At 38.5% G+C, this 23643-nt stretch overlaps 1 protein-coding gene across 1 annotated transcript in view; it reads left to right on the top strand.

Moving 5' to 3' along the window:
* The window catches only part of IQGAP2 (IQ motif containing GTPase activating protein 2), a 249428-nt gene that overhangs the window by 198532 nt on the left and 27253 nt on the right, over positions 1–23643 (top strand). Inside the window, exons 18-28 of the mRNA XM_012721764.1 lie at positions 5109–5192; positions 6078–6149; positions 6798–6867; positions 8288–8496; positions 10062–10211; positions 14803–14966; positions 16791–17015; positions 18161–18301; positions 18631–18715; positions 19120–19352; positions 21611–21743. Coding sequence (XP_012577218.1) covers positions 5109–5192; positions 6078–6149; positions 6798–6867; positions 8288–8496; positions 10062–10211; positions 14803–14966; positions 16791–17015; positions 18161–18301; positions 18631–18715; positions 19120–19352; positions 21611–21743 — 1566 coding nt within the window. The remainder of the gene's footprint in view (positions 1–5108; positions 5193–6077; positions 6150–6797; positions 6868–8287; positions 8497–10061; positions 10212–14802; positions 14967–16790; positions 17016–18160; positions 18302–18630; positions 18716–19119; positions 19353–21610; positions 21744–23643) is intronic.

Below are 23643 nucleotides of genomic sequence, written 5' to 3'. Positions count from 1 at the left end.
TTGTTTTTGTGATCACCAGATGATTGGTCTGCTTTGCCACCATTGCTATTCAGGGCAGAAAACAAGTTTGTAATACTTTCATATTCTTGTATCTTGGATATGATTAGGTGCTCAAGTACTGAATTTTCTCAGAGCTTAAGATGTTAGAAGGCAAAAATGATAATTTTTTTCAAGAAATTTCTTCCTTCAAGCTGACACTAATGAAGTTTCTGAACAAACCTTAAGTTTTCCAGTTTATTCCTTCCTTAAGCAAATGGTAGGCAAAATACATAAAAAGTAAAAAAAAAAAAAAAGTCTAAAAATAAAATCATCTACAGTGATACTAAGGCTCTAATTTTGTACAAAATTCAGAGTGTCAGCCTATGTGACATGCTTTGGACCAGCCCTAAGCTCTTTAGTCCCAGACACAGAATAATGTTGCAGTTGGAAGAAATTCTGAAGAGTTCATTGGTATAAATTACATCCCAGAGCTGAAATCATGATGGGCCTGAGGGAGGGACAGAGGCCAGTTTCTGTCACCCACCAGAGGCTGGAAGAAGGAGCCCCCACACTATGAAATCACCCAACGGGGCCTTTCACTGACGATTTTCTAACAGAAACATGAGGTCCACAGGCAAATAGCAGACTGGAGATGAATATGTAATCCCCAGAAACTGCTGGCCCACATAACCAAAAGACCATGAGACAAAGTGTATCATGCTAACTTCATTTCTTGGCAGAGTAGCAAGAATTGGGGGGATGACCTGCAATGTGAAGACGTCCCCCCATGGACCAGCTTAATCCACCTTGCTAACCAAATCAGCTGCAGGCACAAGTTATAAACCTGAAGTCTTTATAACTTCAGAGAAAAAGCTTCCAGATAGAGGCCAACCATCACCTTCTCACTCTCAGTCTTCCCTCAAGGAACTGAATAGCAGTACAGAGAATATATGTGATCAGCAGCCAGTCCTCTGTCTCAAATGCTGATGGAACAAATCAGAAGGGCCCAAGCAACCATGGAGGAAAATCAAGGAGAATCTGTGTGGCCATATTATTTTTAAAGAGTGAGAAGGCCCTGATAAAATTATCTACATATAAAAATGAATGAGACAGAAAAATCCAAACAGATAAGAAAAGATATATCAAAAAAAGGAAAATGATTGTAAGTTGTAAAATAATCATAAATAGTAGTAGACATCTAAAGATATTTTGATTATAGGAGACAAGTAATTTTTATACTGAAACTGCTTTATGCTTTCAAGAAATTTAATAAGAAACAAGATGACACATGAAACAAGATGACACAGTACAGTGAAAAGATAGCTGATGGTCAAAGAGGGGAAGTAATGACATCACAGGATATAAATGAACTTAGAACTACAGAATGTAGAGCAGACACTGACAATGGTTAAAATACACAGAGATCAGCAATCCTACTCCTAGGTATCTACCCAAAAGACACAAAAACACTAATTCAAAAAGACACCTGCACCTCCATGTTTATTGCTGCTATATTTACAATCAGAAAGACATGGAATCAACCTAGATGCCCAAAAGTAGATGACTGGATTAAAAAGATGTGGTACATGCACACAATGGAATATTACTCAGCAGTCAAAAAAGATAAACACATGCCTTTTGTAGCAACATGGATGGAGCTGGAAGGGATCATGCTTAGTGAAATAAGCCAGAAAGAAAAGGGAAAATACCAGATGGATTCACTCATAGCAGGAGTATAAAGGATCAGGGGACAAAATAATAATAATAATGAACAACTATATACCAGAGACATTTTACAAGGGTGGAGTGGGGAATGGGATCAAAAATGGGGGGGGTGGGGAGTGCACTGGACTATGATGATGGCACATGGGTGAATTGGTGATGGGAATCCCATGGGGATTACAACTGAGATGGGGAAAGCCACAAAATGATGTAAAAATAAACTATTATATTATTAAAAATAATAAATACAGAAAGAACTTCAGAAAAATCAAGCAAAAGAATGGAGCTGAGGAAAAGAATGGAGGATTTAAAGTACTTTTTCTCATCTGTAAATGATACTACCCATATTATTTACAGAAGATTAAAAGGGATCATTCACAAAACTGAATTTTCCCAGTACCCCCAGCTTTTAGGTATTCAATAGGTGTTAGAAATGATGAGGTGATAGAGATGATGATTAAGAGGATGGATAACAGGGATCCAGCATTGAGGTGGGTTGATAGAGCAGAGGAGGAGATCAGAAAAGTCAACGCTGAAGGGAAACATAGCTACATGATTTGTTTTTCCTGAACTAAAAGCTTTACCCACATTTGGGGTAAAGTGTAATACTATCAAATACCAAAACAACCATGGGACTTACTGAGTTATATATTGAGATATGGGTCAGAAAGTGCCAGAGATCCAGGCAAAGACAACAAGCTTCTGTGAAGCAACTTTCCATTGCCAGCAGCATGGCTGCAGGAAGGGGTGAGCTCACAGGACAGCCATTTCCCACATTTCTTTAGCATAAAGTACAGTGTACATGACGGGGCTTAAAGCCAAGAGAGAAAAGTAATCAATGTGTAGGGCTTCTTGACCAACAGAATGTTCACACACACATGTGTGCTTTACAAGTCCAGAGTTGGTAATTTGAATATTAACTGTCCTGGGTGTTCAGTTCTCAAGTGAAGCAACCAAAGTTTAGCAGCAGACCGTCTATAGAAATTGAAAATTTTATCATAAAACAAGAAATAGCTTCTGAGGTCTAAAGATTTTGAAAACTTGTTACAGATGTGCAACACAATGTATTTATGGTTAAAACACACACACACACACACACACACACAAGGATGGCTATTAGAGTTTTTCCCACAAGTTCTCCTACCAGAGAAGGAAACGGGTATGTTTGTAAATGCCTGCTTCCTATAAAACTGCTTCTAAATGACTTTATGGTTTACAATTTTGTCACCATTAGCATTGTTATCAACAGCTCCTTCTTCCCATCTTTTAACCCATAATTGCTTTTCATAAACAGTCTCTAATTAGAAAAGCCTATAATGTGGCTCGACACAGAAGTAGTCTTAGTACAGAATTAAGCCAGTTTTAAGGGCGCAAAAACTTACAAACTGAAAAAGAATATAAAAGTTTGAAAAATAAAACAAAGTGCACACAGTACCTCCTCTTATTGCAATCAGAAACCCAGCCAAGTTGTCTTGGTTTGGGAAGGTAAAAATAAAATATTATAAATATAGAAGAACTCCAGAAAAAAAAGCTACATAAAGAGATGAAATAGAAAATTAAGTTTCAAGGAAAATATTGTTTGGGTATTGAATCTTTAATACATTTTAAAAGTGGCACAGAATGAGCAAGTGGGTTCTTCACACCAAAGCACAAATGCTTCAATATTATATCTCCTGTTACTATGACAGAAATTATCCAGAATGTTTATCCTGTATATGTTTATCCTGTATATGTGAATCTGAGCGAATAGAAATTAATAGTGTTTCTGGATTTAGATAACTCCTGGACCAATCCCAGTATCTTGTTTGCATTTCCATTTGGAACATAGAATGGGATGTATGATATATATTTGCACATTTGTACTCTGTGCTGTAAAAGAGCACAGAAAAATATATGAAACCTCTGAGACCCATCTTAATAAATATGATTAATGAGATGGCTGTAGGAGCCAGTGACCCAAGGTTAGGGTCACTTCCCTGACTCTATAGTGCTGTTGAGCCACTTATATGAACAATTTAATTGTTGGTGACATCAGAAAGCTGTTTCTCTATCTCATCTCATCCCCAAAATGCCCCACCTGAAAACCCCATGGTGCTATTTCTTTAATGAATGATAACTTTAAAATCCTTTAATTTTGTTTCTGTCTTTATTATTCAAGGTGTAGACCTCATGAATCAGCGTTGCCATTACCTAGAAACATTACTCAGGCCCACTACTCTTAATCTGCATTTTAAAAAGGTCCCTGATGATTTCCTGTACACATGAAAGTTTGAAAAGTGCTATTAAGTTCACACCTGTTTTAAATCTTCAAGTAGTTTACTGTCCTGTAAAATTCACTTTCACCATATATCAGCCTAAAAGAGAAAAACCAAGTGCCCATGTCAGTAGCTAAATCAATGGTATGTGATGAAGCTCTAAACTCATATTTGTCATTTCTAGGGAAATCTGTAGCAAGTACTTGATTGAACATTCCTATTTGATCCTGACTGCTTTGTTTGGAATAACTACCCAAAAAGCATATTATTTTAAAAGGGATAATAAAATTCCACATACTTTTTTATAAAAAGAATGAGAGAGGTAGATTCATATGCATATCTGTAAGCATGAACTATATAAATATATGCAGGCATGAAAAGAAACATAAAGAGAATTTGATGTTTGTATTTGTCCTTTTTGAACAAGAAATGTGTATTTAATTTCTTATATGTAAAACAAAAATGAAAGAATTGGGGTAAGTAATGTTACAATAAAAAAAAATACTCATAAGTGAGTTGGAATAAGCTTTACAGTTATGAACTCAGTCTTCCTAAAGATATCAGTTTGTATCCTGGTTTTGTATATATTTCCTATAGAAATTTTCTGTAACAGTGATAACAGGGTGACACTGTATTATTGGTGAAACATCATTAAACTTGATGTAGAAACACATAAAATAATGCATGCTATGTCACAGCGCTGCTACTGTCAAGAAGCCATAGTCACAAATTCATAGAATATCTTCCTACCTTGTCTGGAGTGCAGGGACCATTTATTGGAGTAAAGATATGTTTCAGTTATTGTTTGGAAGCATCATTAGGTGTTAGCAAATTATACTAGCACCCAGTTCATGTGTATTTCAGGGCAATTCCATTTTTTTATTACTTCTGCTCTGGAGCTGGAAGTGGGCTACTACTATCTAACTACTCTGCTTTTCCATGCACAGAACAAGCATCAGCTGTGAGCCAATGTGTGCTCCTCACTTTAATGTCCATCCCCAAAGACAGTGTCCTGATGAGATTTGGCAGGAGAGACCCTGACAGTATTCCTACTCATTGTTGTTTTCTGACAGCCCCTCTGCTCTTAGGCTTTCTAAAATAAACTGTGGGGGACATTGCACATAATGAAATCTGTAACTCACTATTTTCCAGTCTTTCTGGAGGGGACATCAACAACAGACCGCATATCTTGAAAGGCAGAAAGTGTTTCATGATAACGTTCCTTCTATTGTGAAGGTAAGTATACTTTCCTACCTTATCAAGTGTTTTCCCTTCATTTTGTTTTGCTTCTGGAAGACAGACTGTAGAAAGAGTATATATGAGCTTTGAAGTGAGAAAGAAGCTTCATATCCCTCTCACCATATTTAGAATGCTCACAGTTTTAACAATATAGAACTTTAATTGTAAGTCATATCAAAACCAGAAACAAGAGGAAGTCAAGCTGAGTCAGGACCTGGGGAGTGAGCCAGTGCAACTCACATGGACTGCTCTAAGGATGGAGTAAAGACACTGGATTCAACTGGAAAATCTGGAGAAGAGTCAGGATTAGAGAGAGACTGAAATCAAATGAGACTGTTTAATAGCCCTTTGGAGCTGTGAAGACAGAGGGTGGTGTGGTCTAGATCCAATTGCGCATTAGCCCCTTACCGAAATAATGTTCTGTGCTCACTGTAGAGACTTGCCTATTGTCTGAGAAAAGCAGTGATCTCTCATGAGACCTCTTTAGATAGTTTCCTGTAAAGACCTGCAATTAAGGGATCTTGGAAGAAACCCTTAACTTAATTTGATTCCCTGACGACTCATAACTGTCAGCAAAATACCTTGCCCTCTTGACTTACCTATTGACATTAAAGCAAGTAATAGAAACCGACATTACCTTCGCTACTCCTTCCTTCTAAGGCAGTAAGATTAAAAGTAGCACATTGTTTTTGAACACCTGAAACAAGTTCTTACTCGGGTGTTTAATTAGAACAATGAAAGAAGTAGGAGATGGATAAGTTTTAGATATTATTTGGTGGACTCACTTTTTTACCAAATAAAATGTCACTTTTAGAAATACAGCATATGAAGGATATTAAAGGTTGCTTAATAATTGTCTTGGTTTCTCTAACTAATTTTTAGATTCAGTCCTGGTTCCGGATGGTAGCAGCACGAAAGAATTATCTTTCACGACTACAATATTTCCAAGATCATGTAAGATACATACATGTGAATTTTTATCTTGGCTGAGAATCAAGTAATGAATTCTTCATTGAAATATTAGCCTACAATGATTGTAATGAAATGATGGAAGCAAGTAGTAGGAGTTAAAAATAGGTCTTAGAACCCAGTATGATAATATTTTGAAACTTACTTTCTTTAATTCAGAACTTATGTTCCAAGTGAGACTTTTCCTGTCTGCACTAAGTAGGAAATGTGTGAGAGGAAATTGTTGTGAGCTAGTCATGCCGAAGAAAAAAGATTCAGAGGAAGTATTTTCCCACAGTGTTTTTACAGTTGTTCTGTTAACCAAATAATTTATGTAGAAGCCCACAAGATTAATTTTTCAGGTTCTTTAAAAAGTAGATATGTGAACATATATCTAGATTAGATCATCTGACTTTGGTGCTAAGTCTTTTCCCTTTCTAGAATTTTTGTATTTAAATAATCTTGGTACAGTTTTGTTTAGCTCATTTATCAAACCCTTTTGTGAAAGAAAATGCAAAATTGAATGAAAACATGAATACTGACTGTCCTTTAGAGTGTCCGTTCTTAATCCTATGAACTTTTAAATAGTTGAGTTCTAAAATTGGGCAGTAGATGGGAAACTAGAAGATTATAATTGGTCTCCATCTTTTGCAGAGAAATGAAATTATAAAAATACAGTCGCTATTGAGAGCAAGCAAAGCTAGAGATGACTACAAGACACTGGGTAAGTGGGAGTGTTCTGAAATAAACAGCAGCTTCCTTATAAACCAGGTGACAAGTTGTTTCCATTTTAGTCATGTCAGTGGCTACTCCAAGAACTGAGGATGCCCACTGTGTCCAGGAGACTTTGATGATCTCAGGCACTTAAGTTCTGCCACACAAATGAATATAGCAGGAAATGGGGCTTCATATTATAATGGAGAGGGTTGAGTGGAATGGATACTTCAAAAAGAATGGAATGGGCATCAATGCCAACATTTTCATATTACATTTGAGCTAGAGTCAGAAATCTAATGCAAGACAATTAACCAAAGAATAAGCTTATATTACAGCTGACTCATGATTTTCCCCTCACTTTAAGAATGAAACATGTTCATATAAGAAACTTTGGAACTATGAATAAAAGGGAAAACAGAAACATTCTCATCTTTCAGAGATGACACTAATGTAAAGTCCATTCAGAATTGATATAAATGCACCTCTCAGTGCCTGAAGCTGGTCTTCCAGATTCTTGGTGCCCTCCCTCCTTCCGTGCTAAAAGAACAAGGACCTGGCCCTCCCTGGTGGCGCAGCGGGTTAAAGCACAGCACTGAGAAGCTAAAGCCTCTTCTGCATAAGTTTTATTCTCGCCTGCCCCAGAGGTGACCACATGGTGTGGCAGACCTCTCCTGACCCGCCCACTGCTCCCCTCAGCAGTGTACTTCATCAATCTGCCTGTTCTGCTCCCCACTCTGTCTCTGGTGAAGCCTCTCACCGCCCCTGAGCCTCTGGCCTGTACCCCAGTTCTGTATGTACAAATAAATAAATCTTTAAAAAAAAAAAAAAAAGAACAAGGACCAAATTGCATTTTCTAAAATCTTTTTTTATTTCTTCCTACTAGAACATTTATTCCACTTGTCATCGCATAAGTTCCTCTTTGGCCTTTACTTTTCTCTTCTTTGACCTTTTCTAATTTACTTTTCACCTCGTTCCAATTTCTTCCCAATGGTCTTTTGGGAATGGTTGGTTCTTTTGAACCGACTGTCTGCTTCCTGCAGTAAAAACACAAGTTCCTTATCTGACTGAACCACAAGCACTCGGAGCTGAAGTCACTCATGTTAACATTCTTTCCCAGATTCCTCATCAGTGAAGCATGGGTAGATAGAGCTATCTTCTCAGTGCCTGCATCCTGGAAATAGTGTGAGCGAGGGCTGGTAAGTGGATATTAGATAGCTAGAAGACAGTGAGGCCACACCTTATCAGTGGTGTGCATTTATTTATGTGATCAATTGGTTTCCTTGACCAGATTTTACATGAGGTAGAGTGATTCACTCCAGAGACCAAGTCTATACATTGTTCTCTCTTTTCTGTCGGTGCTCTATTGAAAGACCTGGTTTCTATTCTACTGATGATTATCCCAAGTATGCTTGTTCTTTTGCCTGCAGTTGGCTCTGAAAACCCACCATTATCAGTAATCCGCAAATTTGTACACCTGTTGGACCAAAGTGACTTGGATTTCCAGGAGGAGCTGGAGGTAGCACGACTACGGGAAGAAGTAGTGACCAAGATCAGGGCCAATCAACAGCTAGAGAAAGACCTGAACCTGATGGACATCAAGATCGGGCTCCTGGTAAAGAACAGGATCACACTAGAGGTCAGTGGGGTTTGGTGACTTTGGGGTCCCAGAAGAGAAAGGATGTGCATATGCTTGGTTACTGCACCGTGGCCCTCACCAGCTCATTTGGAATCCAGAAGATCATTTACCATTTTTCTTAAAAATTAGTTGTTCCATAGGCCCTCCCTGGTGGCACAGTGGGTTAAAGCACAGCACTAAGAAGCTAAAACCACTTCAGCATGAGTTTGATCCCCATCCGGGAAGTGACCCACATGGCGTGGCAGACCTCTCCTGACCTGCCCGCTACTCCCTTCAGCAGTGTACTTTGTTGATCTGCCTGTTCTGCTCCCTACTCTGTCTCTGGTGATTCCTCTCACCACACCTGTGCCTCTGGCCTGTACTCCAGTTCTGTATGCATAAATAAATCTTTAAAAAAAAATTAGTGGTTCCCAAACCTGCAAAACTGTAGGAACCCCTCCTCATGGACCATATTTTGTAAAGCCTTTTTCATTCTGGAAAAAAAAAAATTTATATAAAATAAAAGCTACTCACATATCTTCATATGGCCTTTATATGAATATAAAAGAAATAAAAAGATTAATCTATAATAACATATCTCAAAATGAAAATCACATAGACCCGATGCCATTAGAAGATGTGGTCAAGTTGCCAGAGGCTTGGGCCTCTTCACAGAATTACCACAGTTGAGACACATGGATGAGTGAGTTGGAAGAACTATTGGTTATTCATTTTCCAAAATGATGAAAATCTGAAGTTCAGAATATTAAAAGGGTGGTATCCTCCACAATTATACAGAATTGCAGCCCTAGAAATGCAATGCATATTAAAATTTGTAGAGGAGATACATAATTTACCTATAACAGATTCTGGTAGTACACACAGAGCTTTGAATTCCATGAATGACCAACAGGACATTCAGAATCTAGCCATGCTCAGGTGGGATGGTTGTCATTCAGGACCCCCCTAGAAGCTACAGGGAAGCAGCACCTCAGCTCCCCTGCAGAGGCCACATGTGGACCAAACCCACCACAGCATGTGTAGTGCCCTCATAATAGCTCCTGAATATGGCCCTCCCTGGTGGCACAACAGGCTAGGATGCAGCACTGCAAACTGGCTGCAACCACTTCAGTGAGAATTCAGTCCCTGCCCCGAAGGTGACCACGTGGCACAGCCGACCTCTCCTGACTTCATCAGTCAGCCTGTTCTGCTCCCCACTCTGTCTCTTGTGAATCTTCTCACTGCCTCTGCACCTCTGGCCTGTACCCCAGTTCTGTATGCATAAATAAATAAATCTTTTTTAAAAAATTCTTATTTCCCAATTAAATTGTCTTGACATCTACATTATCTCTTAAGAGCAAATGAGTTCAACTCTGGAAAATAAATATCACAAGGTCAAACTCAGTTTTGAAGTAGATTTCCTCAATTTGCTTGACATTCTCTATTCCTTTGTTATCTCTTAGGGGAAATGGGAAGAGTGAGACTTGCCCACGGTGTGTGTGGGGTTCAGCATGTTTGTAAAAGGAGAAGATAAAGAATATCTGAGTAAAACATTGTAATTTTATTTTAAAAAAATTTTTTTCCAGGATGTAATCTCACACAGAACGAAGCTGAATAAGAAAAAAGGTGGAGAAATGCAGATATTGAATAATACCGATAACCAGGGAATCAAGAGTTTGAGTAAAGAGAGGAGGAAAACGCTAGAAACTTATCAGCAGCTGTTTTACCTTTTACAGGTGAGAATAATGTGTCCTTCAGTATGAGTTTTGATAATACCTTGTTCTGTGTTTGTGTTTACAGTGAATCTTTACCCACACTGCAGCTATTAGGACTGACGTGTTTTGAGCACCTGCTAAGTGCCAGATGTTTTCTCTGTGCTCTATGTACATCACCTTACTTAATTCTTACTACAACCTTGGGAACCACGAGAACATAATTTTTAATTGTTGTTCCCATGTTATGACGAGAAAACAGAGACACTACCAGTAAATGATAACACAGTCCTGGGATCCAGCAACTTGACTTCAGAGCGAGCCCCTGCTCTTTATGACTATGTTAATAGTCTGCAGGAATAGTAGAAACCTAACATAAACTGATGCTATCAACCATGAAAAACTTAGTCTGTGAAAAGCAAATCTTTACCAGAACAAACCTGCCATTATAGGGAAGGAACTAGAGGGTTGGGGTTAGGGAAACAGGATCTCTTTTTTTATTTCATTCCTTTTATAGCATTGCTATGATCTGAATAAATAGCAATTTTTTCCATTGCTTCCAATGTGGGTGAGAACTAATATGTTTAACTGGTCATGCTTGGACGTTGGTGGACCAGTTATTTTTGGCCATTGATATGCCTTGACCACCCTGGTCACATGTATAGTTTGTCCCAAAGGAAGCAATAAATAATAGGATAGAAAGAAATAAAGCATTCCCTTCCATAGGAAAGACTTTCCCAAGAGGCTGGTCAGCAGTTCATTTTTATGAGATTTGGGTCCCCTCCATGCCACTCCTCCATTGTGGGGACTCCTTCACTGCCTGGAGATGCCTGACTCTACATGAAGACATCATTGGCTTTAGGTGTGCAGAAAATTTGTTACCCAAACCATGGAGTGACTAATCGCACTGAGAAAAAAAGGTGCTTATTTTGGTAGAGAATAATTGGGAATAATTGGGAATAAATAATTGGAAAGAATTGTCTTTAAAGGGTGCAGATTTCACTGATGGCTACCATGTCACATTATAGAAGGAAGAATGTTAACACAATATTGCCCAAGGAATCCACTGCTTAACATCAGCTACCTTTTCAGAAAGAAAGGAGGCTTATGTTAAACAAGGAAGTGTTTCTAAATTAGATAAGTAATCATCTACCAACTGGAAATTTAATCTTTAGCATTAGTAATTTTTTAAACATTTATTTTTATTTATGTATACATATCAAACTGGGATGTACAGGGAGTGGGGAGGTGAGAGGCTTCACCAGAGACAGTGGGGAGCAGAACAGGCAGAACTACTGAAACATGCTGCTGAGGGGAGCCATGGGCAAGACGGAAGAGGTCTGCTGGGCCATGTGGGTCAGCTCCCTGGCTAGGAATTGAACTCATATTGCAGTGGCTGATGATAGCTTGATAGTGCTGAGACTTTAACCTCTGTGCCAACAGGGTGGCCCTAACATTAATCATTTTGGCATCCATGAATTGCCAAGTATATTTAGCATCCTAGGAGTTTCCTAATGTTGGATTTAGAATGGAACCTGTGTTATAAGAAAAATGAAACTTTAGCTATTGGCCTAAGATCTATGTAGTTTACCCTGTCATATAAGTGGAGGCTCATCAATAAGAGTGTGTATGTGGTAGTTGGGGGTGGAAGTGTTGGAAAGCACAGAAACATATTTAAAATAATTCCACCAAGTTTTAGCCACCAAACAATCCAAAGATCAGCATCCCGGGGCACAGCCAAGTGTCTCTTGAAATCACATATTTCCCTTACCCTTCTCTTCCCTGTGGTGATGTTATTAACCTAAGATTAAGAAGGAAACTATGGAAAAGCAAATAATCTGGATTATGCCCCAGGAAGAATTCTTAGCCAAAGCAACAGGTCAGCTAGTGAAGGTATTGCTTTGGATTTGTTTCTTCACCATAAGCCTAAATTAAAAGTTTCTAGGTCATGTGACAGGAATGATGTATGGGCTATATAACAGGAGAGTATGTTTGTTTTTTCATAATACCATATACTTGGTGTGGGGGAAAGAATCACGATAGAGCTCTAGAACATTGTGCTGAGAGGCTTAGTCATAAAAGTATAGCAGTCTTGAGATTGAAAGTAAATCTAAGTAGTAAATCAGAATTTGGGCTTTCTTAAAAACTTTAACTGAGGCTGTTTATGTATATTAGATGAATCCTAGTTTCTGTGTCTGGAAAAAAATTTTTATCAGAAGGAAGATAAAGAGTAGGAATATTAATTTCCTCTCTGTGAAAACTTTCTCCTATTGCTTAAATACTATTTTTTCTCTTCTAATCTCCACCTGATTGGGTAGCTGCTGGAGTCTTCACATTTCCATGAAGGCAGCCTCTAGAGGGTCCCACCCTCAACTGAGGGCTCCATGTCAGTTTTTAATTGTGTATGTTTTAAATTGTATTTTTTCTTGCCAGTTCATTTTGACATTTACCCAGAAATTCTCCTTGCCTTCTTCAGCATTCCTACCTCACACCTACTTCTTCACTCCTCATAAAACATGGCCATCCCACCATCCTCATGTGCTCCCTTCCCTTGTTCCCTCTAGTTTCACAATACCAGATATATTTCTAATACCCATGATTAATCTTTCACGGAAAGTGCATTTAACTAAATCTTTAGTCCTTTCTTACCTATCTTGTCAGATGCCAGATTCTTTGGACATATATATTTTTATTGAGATAACATTGATTTACAATATTGGATATAATTCAGAAATGTAGGATCACACCTCTTCAGTTATATGTTATGACACCACACCCAGCACCAAGGCACTCATAGCCAAGGCACTCAACAGTCCACTGGGTTCCCTCACACTTTTGCTGTCTACCCTTCCCTCCCACAAAGGAAGCTTCAGTCTTACAGTCAGATTTCGAGGGTTTGTTTTTGGTTGAGTTTTGTCTAAATGTTTTATTTCTCTATAGTACATGTCTGGTATTTGTCTTTCTCTTTCTAACTTATTTCACCTAGCTTCATACCCTCAAATTCCATCCATGGCACCAACTTATCTCTTTGTTTGTTTAATATATAGCTGAATAATATTTCCTTGTGTATAGGTACTCACATCTTCTTAATCCACTCTGTTGTTTGACACTTATATTGCTTTCCAGAGCATAACTATTGTAAATAATGCTACAGTGAACTTACAACCTTTTGTATTAGTGTTTTTGTATCATTTGTGTAGGTACCTGGGAGTCAAATTTGTAGGCCATATAATCATATTTATTGCTAATATTTTGAGATACCTCCATACTGTTTTCCATAGGGGTGTGATCATTTTACATTTGTACCAACAGTGTGCAAAGGTTTCTTTTTCTGCAAATCCTCACCAACACTTTCTTTTATGGTTTTATGGGCCATCATTACAGGTGTGAGATGGTATCTTACTGACGCTTTGATTTACATTTACATGATAAGTGATTTTGAGCATTTATGTGCTTGTTGGCCATCTGTATGTCTCCTTTAGAGAAGTGTTTGTTTAGTTCTTCTGTCCATTTTTTAATTGAGTTGTGTGTGTGAGAGAGTTTGTATGTGTGTGTGTGTTGCATGAGACCTTTGGAGATCTTGAATATTAACGCCTTCTCAGATGATGATATGCAGATTATTTTCTTCTACTAAGTAAGATGTATTTTAATAGTAGTTTCTTTCACTGTGCAGACATTTTTTAAGCTGATACAGTCCCATTTTTATATTTTTACTTTTGCTTCCCTTTCCATTGGATAACACTCTTGGAGTGTTTTGCCTGTCCAGTTTTCCCAGCACCATTTTGTGCATGAGACTTTTCTTTCTCTCTTGTGTACTGTTGACTCCTTTGCTGTAGAAAAACCTGTTCATATAAGTGTGGTTTTAGTTCTAGGCCCTCAATTCTATTCCATTGGTATGTGTGTCTATTTTTGTTCCCATACCATATTACTTTGATTACTATAACCTTCTCATATAGATTAAAGGCTGGACCTGAAGTACCACCATTCATCCTCTTTTTTGTCAAGACTGCTTTGTCTATTTGGGTCTTTTGTAGTGTCATGTAGACTTCAATAATGTCTATTTTATTTCTTGAAAAGTACCATTGAAACTTTAATAGGGATTGCATTGAATCTGTATATTGCTTTGGGTAAGATAGCCATTTTAACTGTCAATTCTTGGAATCCATCAGCAGGGAATATCTTTCCTTTTCTTTGTGTCTTCTATATCTTTTAGTAGTGTCTTCTAGTTTTTATTATATAAGTCCTTCACCTTTGTTAAGTTTGCTCTTAGTTATTTAATATTTGGATACCAGAATCTATCAGCCACTCTGTCTCTCTTTTGTGTCTTTATAATAACTATTAATATGTGGATCAGAAGAGTTAACAGTGTAAGGTGTACAAAATAATATTATATTATGTATATCATGTATTATATAACATTTAAATCTTATCATAACTTTCCAATACAACTTTCTATAATATCACATTAGCATGGTTGATAATTTTTGAAAACTTACTATATACCAGTAGCCTTCTGTATACTTTGTATGCATTAAGTCATTGAAAAGCAATGATAATGAGACATTAACATATAGTTTTGGTTATTTTGTTTTTATCCTTCCTGCCTACCTTTTAGACCAACCCTACATACCTGGCTAAACTGATTTTCCAGATGCCACAGAATAAGTCAACTAAATTTATGGATACTGTTATTTTTACTTTATACAATTATGCTTCCAATCAGCGAGAAGAATATCTACTCCTTAAGCTCTTCAAAACTGCTCTGGAAGAAGAAATACAGTATGTATATAAATATATCTGTAAAAATACCAGTGAATAGCTTTTGCTAATGTTAACTTTCTCCAATTTGTTTATTACAATAACAGAAAAATTATTTTTGTAAGCTGTTTTAAGCTTATTAAAATTTATCAACTTCTTTGCACAATTTCTACATCATTATATGTATATTCAGATACATCTTTCGCCCACCAATGGTATCTTTTCTAGTGTTAGATTAGTTTTTGATTTTTCAAGTGTACAACAACAGAAAATCAAAAGATCATTAAAACCAGTAAGAAAATTGAACTCAATTGAAATTCTGAGTAACAAATGAATGAGGCTAACAGTCTCTGCTAAATAATCTTCCCTTCTTGCTGGTATTTAAGCTGCCATTTGTTAATTTATCTTATAATTCAGTTCATGTAAAATATATAGGTAGCTCTGAAGAATGAGTCAAAAAAGCCCTTAGCCAGCTTGGTGAACCTTAATTGCCTCCTGATTTATTGATACCTTAAGCTATGCTGGTTTTTAGGGATTTCCAAAAGCTAGCACCTCTGCCCTCAGGGTGTCTGTAAGCCAGAGTGAGAAGCAAGATTCATGAAAAATAACAATGCTGTACAGTGAAGATAAGTACTAAATGAGTGATATGTACAGTGTAACAGATCAAGGGGTAGAAAGAAATGTTCCAATTAGATTGGTAAGATGTTATAGAAGAGGATCTAGTTGAACCAAAACCTTGAACAACACATGCAGTTTTTATATGAAGAGATGAAAAGAGGAAATAAAGCATACGGATGATAGACACCACATGACCAAAGTGCAAGAAAGTAGATTAGTCAACTAAAATATGACTTAATTAGTAACCACCAGGAGATGAAGTGGGAATGACTGGTCTAGTCAGCTCATGGAAGACACAGAAAACAGGATCAAGTACTGAAACTCTTATTTGTTTTCTGGGAATGTGTTAAAGGTTTCTGAGCAAGTTATTATCAGGACCATATTGATTTTTTGGAAGATTCATCCATTGCCTGCTTGAACAGGAAAAAACAGAGCTATACATGTCAGAGAAATTAGGAAAATCAGAACAAAAAAATAATTTGAATATTTTATATAGAGATTTTTAGTAGGAGTGTAAGCTATAGACTGTGTGGGTGAAAATATGCAGCGGAAAGCTGGAAACTCAAGACTAACTTTCAGGAAGAAGATGATGGATTAGATTGAGAGGATATAGCCTACAGAGGTGGTAGTTGAAGCTGGCATGTGAGTGAGCGTGGAGGAAAAAGCTTCTAGGAAGAAAAAGAAAATCAAATTGAAATGTTAGAGAAACCAGCAAAACAGGCATAAGGAACAAGTAGTTAAGTAGGTATGATGAGGACCCTAGAGGATGAGAGTGTGGCCAAGCTTTAGGGTGAGAAGATTACGCAGAAATGAAGGGTAAGGAAGGTCGCAGAAGTTGGTACTCAGAGGTCAAAAAGAACCATGTGGTATAGTTTGAAGTGCATTGTCGTAAATTTGAGTGGGATTCGAAGGAATGGAAAGTTACTTTTTAAATTGTTTACTAGAGGGGGGCATGTTACATCCAAGGTCACCCAGTACTATATAATTTTGGGCCACCTGCAGCCCATACCTGCCTTTGAAATTGAAATTAAGGTTGAAGAGTTATTTTAAACCCTTAAAATTCTCAAATATGATACATTCGCCCTACAAATTATTCTTCCCTTCTAAATAAATCACACTTTTAGCTTCACATAAAATTATAGCCCCTCTTGCCTACCAGAGACCAGCTGCACTGTCTAAAACTCCATCCAAAGAAGCAGAGCATTCTGTTTTGTTTTTGGTTTTCAGATCAAAGGTGGACCAGGTTCAGGACATAGTTACTGGAAACCCTACAGTAATCAAGATGGTTGTCAGCTTCAACCGAGGAGCCCGTGGGCAGAGCACGCTACGCCAGCTCCTGGCTCCGGTGGTGAAGGAGATCATCGACGACGAGTCCCTGATCATCAACACCAGCCCCGTAGATGTGTACAAAGCCTGGGTGAACCAGCTGGAAACACAGACTGGAGAGGCCAGGTAACAGAGCAAGGGAGAGGTTGGTTTTCAATCATGTTTTATGATCATTTTTACATGGATATTTCTATTTTCCATTAAATTGTGATGAGAGAACAAAATTTACTATATAAAGAGATGTTACCTCCCTGTAGTCTACCCATGCAGGTCACAATCTTGGACTCTGCCCATCTTATTATTTTTACATTTCAGTATCACTTAGTCCCCAAATCATGTCTTCTATAATTCTCTCCCTCAGTTACTTTTTTTTAGTTAAAAAAAAGATTTTATTTATTTATGCATATAGAGCTGGGATACAGGCCAGAGGTATAGGGGCAGTGAAAGGATTCACCAGAGACAGAGCAGGGAGCAAAACAGGCAGATTGATGAAGTACACTGCTGAGGGGAGCAGTGAATAGGTCAGGAGAGGTCTGCTGCGCCATGTGGGTCACCTCTGGGGCTGGGGAACTCACACTCAAGTGGCAGTGGGCAGCTTGCAGTGCTGTGTCCTAACCCATTGCGCCACCAGGGAGGGCCTCCCTCAATTATCCTTTGTGTGTTTTTAAAACTAGAACTAGAAATGGCTCATACTTTCTCTTTACCTAATAGTGTTTCTTTTTATGATTACCAAGTAAGTAATATTAGCATATTACCATTAACAAAACAGCTAGGACTGACTTATTCTAATTAGTGTCAGTGCAAACAATCCCAAGCTTATATTTCCTGCCAAAGGATATCTTAGGAAATAATTAAGTTATTCTAAGAGAATCGTCTGGTGGTTGTGGAAGCACTGTTTATAATGGCAAACTGTTGGGGACAGTCAGGATACTCATTGTGGAGTCTGCTCTCCTTTTGGCACTGAGAATGCAGCCATGAATGAATATGCGTAGGTCTAAGAAGAGGCATGTCTGGAGTATCCTCTGCAGAAAAGATCCTCTGCACAAAAGATCTGGTAGGAAACCAGTGAAATCATCAATGCCCACTTCTGTCAGGGGATCGGGAAGCTGATCAAAGACCTGCTGAGCGTCCAGAAGCTTGTGACCATCCATTCCCCTGCTCTTTGTCCTTCCAGGGTGTGCAAACTTGACTGTAGAATGAACTCAGCAAGGATAAAATGCTTGTTCCTAATCTCCTGATTAATCGAAAGTCTTTTTTGTGTGTGTTTTCAGCAAGCTGCCTTATGATGTGACCACAGAGCAAGCGCTGACATACCCAGAAGTGAAAAATAAACTGGAAGCATCCATTGAGAATCTGAGGAGGGTCACCGACAAAGTTCTGAATTCTATCATTTCTTCCCTTGATCTGCTGCCGTAAGTTATATATAAGTAGCAACTTCAGCATTCTTAGTGGAAAGTTCTTGAAATACTATGTAAAACTCCTAGAGTGAAGATAGGGAGTTTCCCGCATACTGTGTTTACTCCTTTAAACTTTGCCTGTATTTGGGTTTAATTGGTCTCTAAAGCTGGGACAAAACAAACATTATCAGTTATGATCAGTGAAAGTCCTGTGACTCTCTCACCATCTCATTTTATGTTTAATTTGTAGAACTGCTCAGCTTTAGTTGATTGGAGCAAATGCTATATCCTACTTCACTTAGCCTTTTTCCATTATTTTCTTTTGTCATCTGTTTTACATGTAGTTATGGATTGAGGTATATAGCCAAGGTACTGAAGAATTCGATCCATGAGAAATTTCCAGATGCAACAGAAGATGAGCTCTTAAAGGTAGATTTTCAAGAATAATCTCATCATAGCTTCTCTTGGGGGTTAAAATTACCAACATACCATTTCCTAAGATTTTTTTCCCCCATATGTGACTTTTTATAATCTGTAAATCATCTATTTCTAATGACTGTCAAGATTATTGATTATGCTGAGGTTAATTTGGAAATTTTCTGCTTAATTTCAGAGCACTTGAAGCAATAAGCATAATTTTTCCACTAAAATAACTTTGTTAACTATATTTGTAAAATGTAATTGTGTTCACCACCTTTATTTAACCTTAACTCCTTGTTAAGGTTCATATTATGAAATGATCCGTTTTCAAGGAAAATGTAAATGAATATTTATTTCTCTAAAACTCTTAAGTTTTTTTCTTAAACATAGTCTCTGCTTCTGCATCACCCCAGATTGTTGGAAACCTCCTTTACTATCGGTACATGAACCCCACTATCGTAGCACCAGACGGCTTTGACATCATCGACATGACAGCCGGAGGTCAGATAACTTCTGACCAAAGGAGAAATTTAGGGTCCGTGGCCAAAGTTCTTCAGCATGCAGCCTCCAACAAGCTATTTGAAGGAGAAAACGAGCATCTCTCATCCATGAACAATTATTTAGCAGAGACATATCAGGAGTTCAGGTGAGAGCACTCGTATTTTAGAGAAGCTTGCAAGGTAGTAGACAAGAATACAGGTTTTCCTTGTGCTCCAAAAGCAGTCCATTCCGATTTGGTATGATGTGGTAGGTTCTTTTTGACATCTGGGAACACCCCAGAATTTTTCCATATAATTTAATGATAGTAGCATTCTAAGGCCCCGTGAAACAGCCCATCAAATCACACCAAATAGAAACATTCTACTTTCAGGGGGCAAAGGACACGTGTGTTCTGTAACCCACACTGGAGTTGGCAGGAGAGCAGAGGGACCTCAGGACTGGTGCATTCCCTCTAGTGGGCACTGCGGGAAAGAGAAGGCAGAGGTGAGCAGACCAGGGTGTTGCTGTCTGCTGCCCCCACTCACACTCATCGGCCCCAGCACCCTGATACATTGAGTCTTCCTCAAATTACAATTTCTGCTGCTTACAACACGAGGTGTTTATTCTTCCTGATGTACTACAGGATTAGCAGTCCTTAGAATCAAAACATCACGGTAATTGATTTCTGCTTTGTTGAAGTTAAGAAGAGTATTTTGTCTAGGAATTTGTTCAATTAGGAAAAACTTGCTTTATCTGTATAAAACAGTGCAAACTGTAGAGCTTGGGAAAATTCAAGTCTTGTGTTTAAGTCTGTGTGTTCTATCTCTACCTTCCGTTTTATCCTCTAGCCTCTCAATTTTACACGTAGGACTTATATCTACAGAGTTTCCTTATGTTTCCAGTCCGATCACTAATCACTGTGGGACATGAAAGGACTGATCTAGTGAGAAGATTTGCTCCACTTGAAGCTCTCTCAGGAAGCACGTTTATCTTGATATTCATTTTTCTTCTTGTCTATGATTCCACTCATCGGTCATGGGGTATAATATAAGCATGGCCTCTTTCACTCCTCATTTGGAAATTATAACTTTCTATTCTTAATTTTTCTCTGGATTAATGACTTAACTACTGACAAAGGTAGTTCGTGATCATTCATCTCTATTTAGAAGTGGTGGCTTCTTGTGAGAAAATTCCCCCAACTCCAGGAAGTTTTGATTCAGACTGCTAATTTTAGTTCCTCTCACTGGCTAAAAACATAATGTCAGTTTCCTGCAACTCTTATCTGTTATTAGAGCTTCCCACTACTTCCTTTTTTCTTCAGATAATTACTATAAATCTGTGACTCCAACTCTTCCTTATTTAAAAATGAAAACCAAAAGTCTCCTCGCAGCCCTTCATAAATTCTTTTCTTTGTCTTCTTACACTCATATTTATTCTTTATGTCCCTCAAACACTAATTAAAAACTAGCGAGAATTTCAGGATGGCTGGCTGACACATGGCCCACCCTCCCTTCTCCCCACCCCCGAAGCAAGACCACCCCTTACTCTGCATGAAAGCCTCCAGCAGGGAAGGCAGACATCATTTCTGCATTGTGAGCTGCAGGAACTACACCAAAGGTTACTTCAAGCGTATGAAACATCTAAAGCTTTATAGAATAAAACAACTACTCTACCTGTGCAAAGAGTCACTTCTTAATCATGGTCATAATACCCCAAGTTTTTCTTGGTCTCTGTCTAAATGTACTACACTGTAAACTAACAAATATTTTAAGTCTGGATACTAGAGGGACCAGACAATTTGTTTGCGTGTCTAGACTTTAACAATCCGTCCATTAGTCAGCAACTGATGTTTGGATCAACTGAGAATAAAGTAGGCTTAACTCAAATTTTTCTGAAATTGGTAGAAGAAACTTTGAAAAGTTATGAGAGGGTTAAAGGCTCAGGAGTATGTGCCATTAGAGCAACAAATTTAATGAACTTTTTCTTGTTATATTTTTCTCTAGATCAAGAAATAGCTTGATATTTTGGTTGAAATTTCCACTCTGTCTCTGTCTCTGATGAATCCTCTCACCGCCCCCTACACCTCTAGCCTGTACCCAGTTCTGTATGCATAAATAAATAAATCTTTAAAAAAAAAAAGAAAGAAATTTCTGGGGTCATTTAGAAAAATAACTTTTTCCAAAATGACCAGCTGTAATTTGATTACAGTGACTCACTCATAGGGCTTCCAGGCCCTGTGGCTCTCTCTGTTCCTGTCAGAAGAGCTGGTCCAACAGCCAGAAACATGTTTTGGGCTCCCAGAATCAGAAACCAGCCTGAATAGTATAATAAATCCCCTGAGTTCACTTGTCATCATCCAATATTTCCTCACTATTGCAGTGAAGCAACTCAGTTCACAGATTTGACTGTCTTTGTGTTTGTTAGGAAATATTTCAAAGAAGCATGCAACGTCCCTGAGCCAGAAGAAAAGTTCAATATGGATAAATACACAGATGTGGTGATGGTCAGCAAACCAGTCATCTATATCTCGATCGAAGAAATCATCAACACCCATTCAGTAAGTGGGGCTGGGGAAGGGTCTTGGAAAAGGACCACTGTTGACCTGTTATCTTAGAAATGTGTAGTCTCTGCAGAGCTACTGTAAACTCATGCTAATGTACAAACACTTAATCCTGAAAAATCTTTGATAATTTATTCCCGGACCTTATACATTAGTGAAATTCCTCTTCCCAAACAAAGACAGTTTACCTTTTACACAATCTGTTTACAGAGTCTGAATATGCAGTTAATGTCCTCAGTAATTCTGGTTTTCTCCCCATCCACCAAAGCCATGCTTCCCCAGCCCTCCAGATTTCTAGCCCCTACTTTTTTGTTTTTTAGATTTTATTTATAATTGCATAGAAGAACTGGGGTATAGGCCAGAAATATGGAGAGAGGAGTCACCAGAGACAGAGTGAGGAGCAGAGCAGGCAGATTGACTGAAATATACCACTGAGGGGAGCAGTGGGAGAGACAGGAGAGGTCTCTGCTGCACCATGTGAGTCAGCTCCCTGCCAGGATTGAACTCAGGCCATCACACTGGGACTTAACCTAGACCACAGGGAGGCCCTCTGCTTTCCACCCCTTTAAGCATTCTCTGCTTTCCCAGTAATTCTCTCTCTGTTCTAATGTTGGACATGAAGGAAAAGGGAATAAACAGGCTGCCTGAGGCTAGGGAAGAGGCAGGAGACACCTCTACCCAATACCCTCCTGCAAAGAATCACTTCTGTTGTTCTCAAAACCCCCATTTCACAGTCTGTGCTGTCATAAACCTCCATCTGGTTCAGATGCAAACATCCCACCAGCTGCCACTGGCAGAGCCCCCTGAGGGCAGGGCAGCTTGCTTGGCCTTGGAAACCCTAGATGGCTATCCAAGTGAAAAAGAGAGCTTAAGCAAGAAGTTTTTTTGTTTAAAGACCAAAAAGAACTTATTTTCTGAAAAAATTTGAATCTTTTTTTTTTAAAGATTTATTTATTTATGCATACAGAACTGGGGTACAGGCCAGAGGCACAGGGACGGTGAGAGGATTCATGAGAGACAGGGTGGGGAGTAGAACAGGCAGCTCGAGGAAGTACACTGCTGAGGGGAGCAGCAGGTGGGTTAGGGCTGCCTCGATGTGTGGGTCACCTCCGGGGCGGGCAGAAATGGAACTCATGCTGAAGTGGCTTTAGCTTCTTAGAGATGTGTTTTAACCTGCTGCGCCACCAAGGAGGGCCCAAAATTTCAAATCTTAAAGTAAACCTAAGAAGACCCAGTTTTGGCCCTTGGCACATGAAGGAAAGGCCCATGGGCATGTCAGAAATGTACATCAGACCTTGCAGGTCAAGATCTACATCTGACAGGATCCCACTGATTCAGTTACATGCTCAGATCTAGAAGCCCTATTAAGGGTGGCCCAACTTCAGGTTATATACACAGCAAGGGGGTAATAAGCATGACAAAAAATCTCTCAGAAGTGCTTCAACATCCCCATCAAACCAGGTATACTCATGAATAGCAAATGTCCTAAAACTTCAGTCTACTAATAAGTCCTTCTAAGAAACAAAAACTCGAATGTGGATTTGGAAGAAAAATTGGATTGCTTTTGATTTTTCTTTGTTAGAGTCACAACAAGGAACTCCTTGACATTTGCAACAAGCAGTAACAAATAATAAGTTCTGTGAGTGTCCCCAAACAAACGCAGTTCTGAATGATGGGCTGAGGGAGTGGGTTAAGTGACCAGGTTATAGGTTTTTGCTTTAAACACATCCACAAAGAAAATATGTCCAACAGTACACCATTTGCAAAAAATAATTTCCTATTGAGCACATAGGCTGATTTGTAATTGAGCAACGGCCCATCTGTCTGTTTTTATGGCCGAGGACCCATATCCAGAAACCCTCAAGTTGGCTGCACATTAACTGTGGATAGTATCCTC

The sequence above is a fragment of the Condylura cristata genome, unplaced genomic scaffold, assembly GCF_000260355.1.
Source record: "Condylura cristata isolate star-nosed mole 26May11 unplaced genomic scaffold, ConCri1.0 scaffold00007, whole genome shotgun sequence".
In the NCBI taxonomy this organism is placed as follows: domain Eukaryota; kingdom Metazoa; phylum Chordata; class Mammalia; order Eulipotyphla; family Talpidae; genus Condylura; species Condylura cristata.
This window is presented reverse-complemented; position numbering and strand designations above follow the sequence as displayed.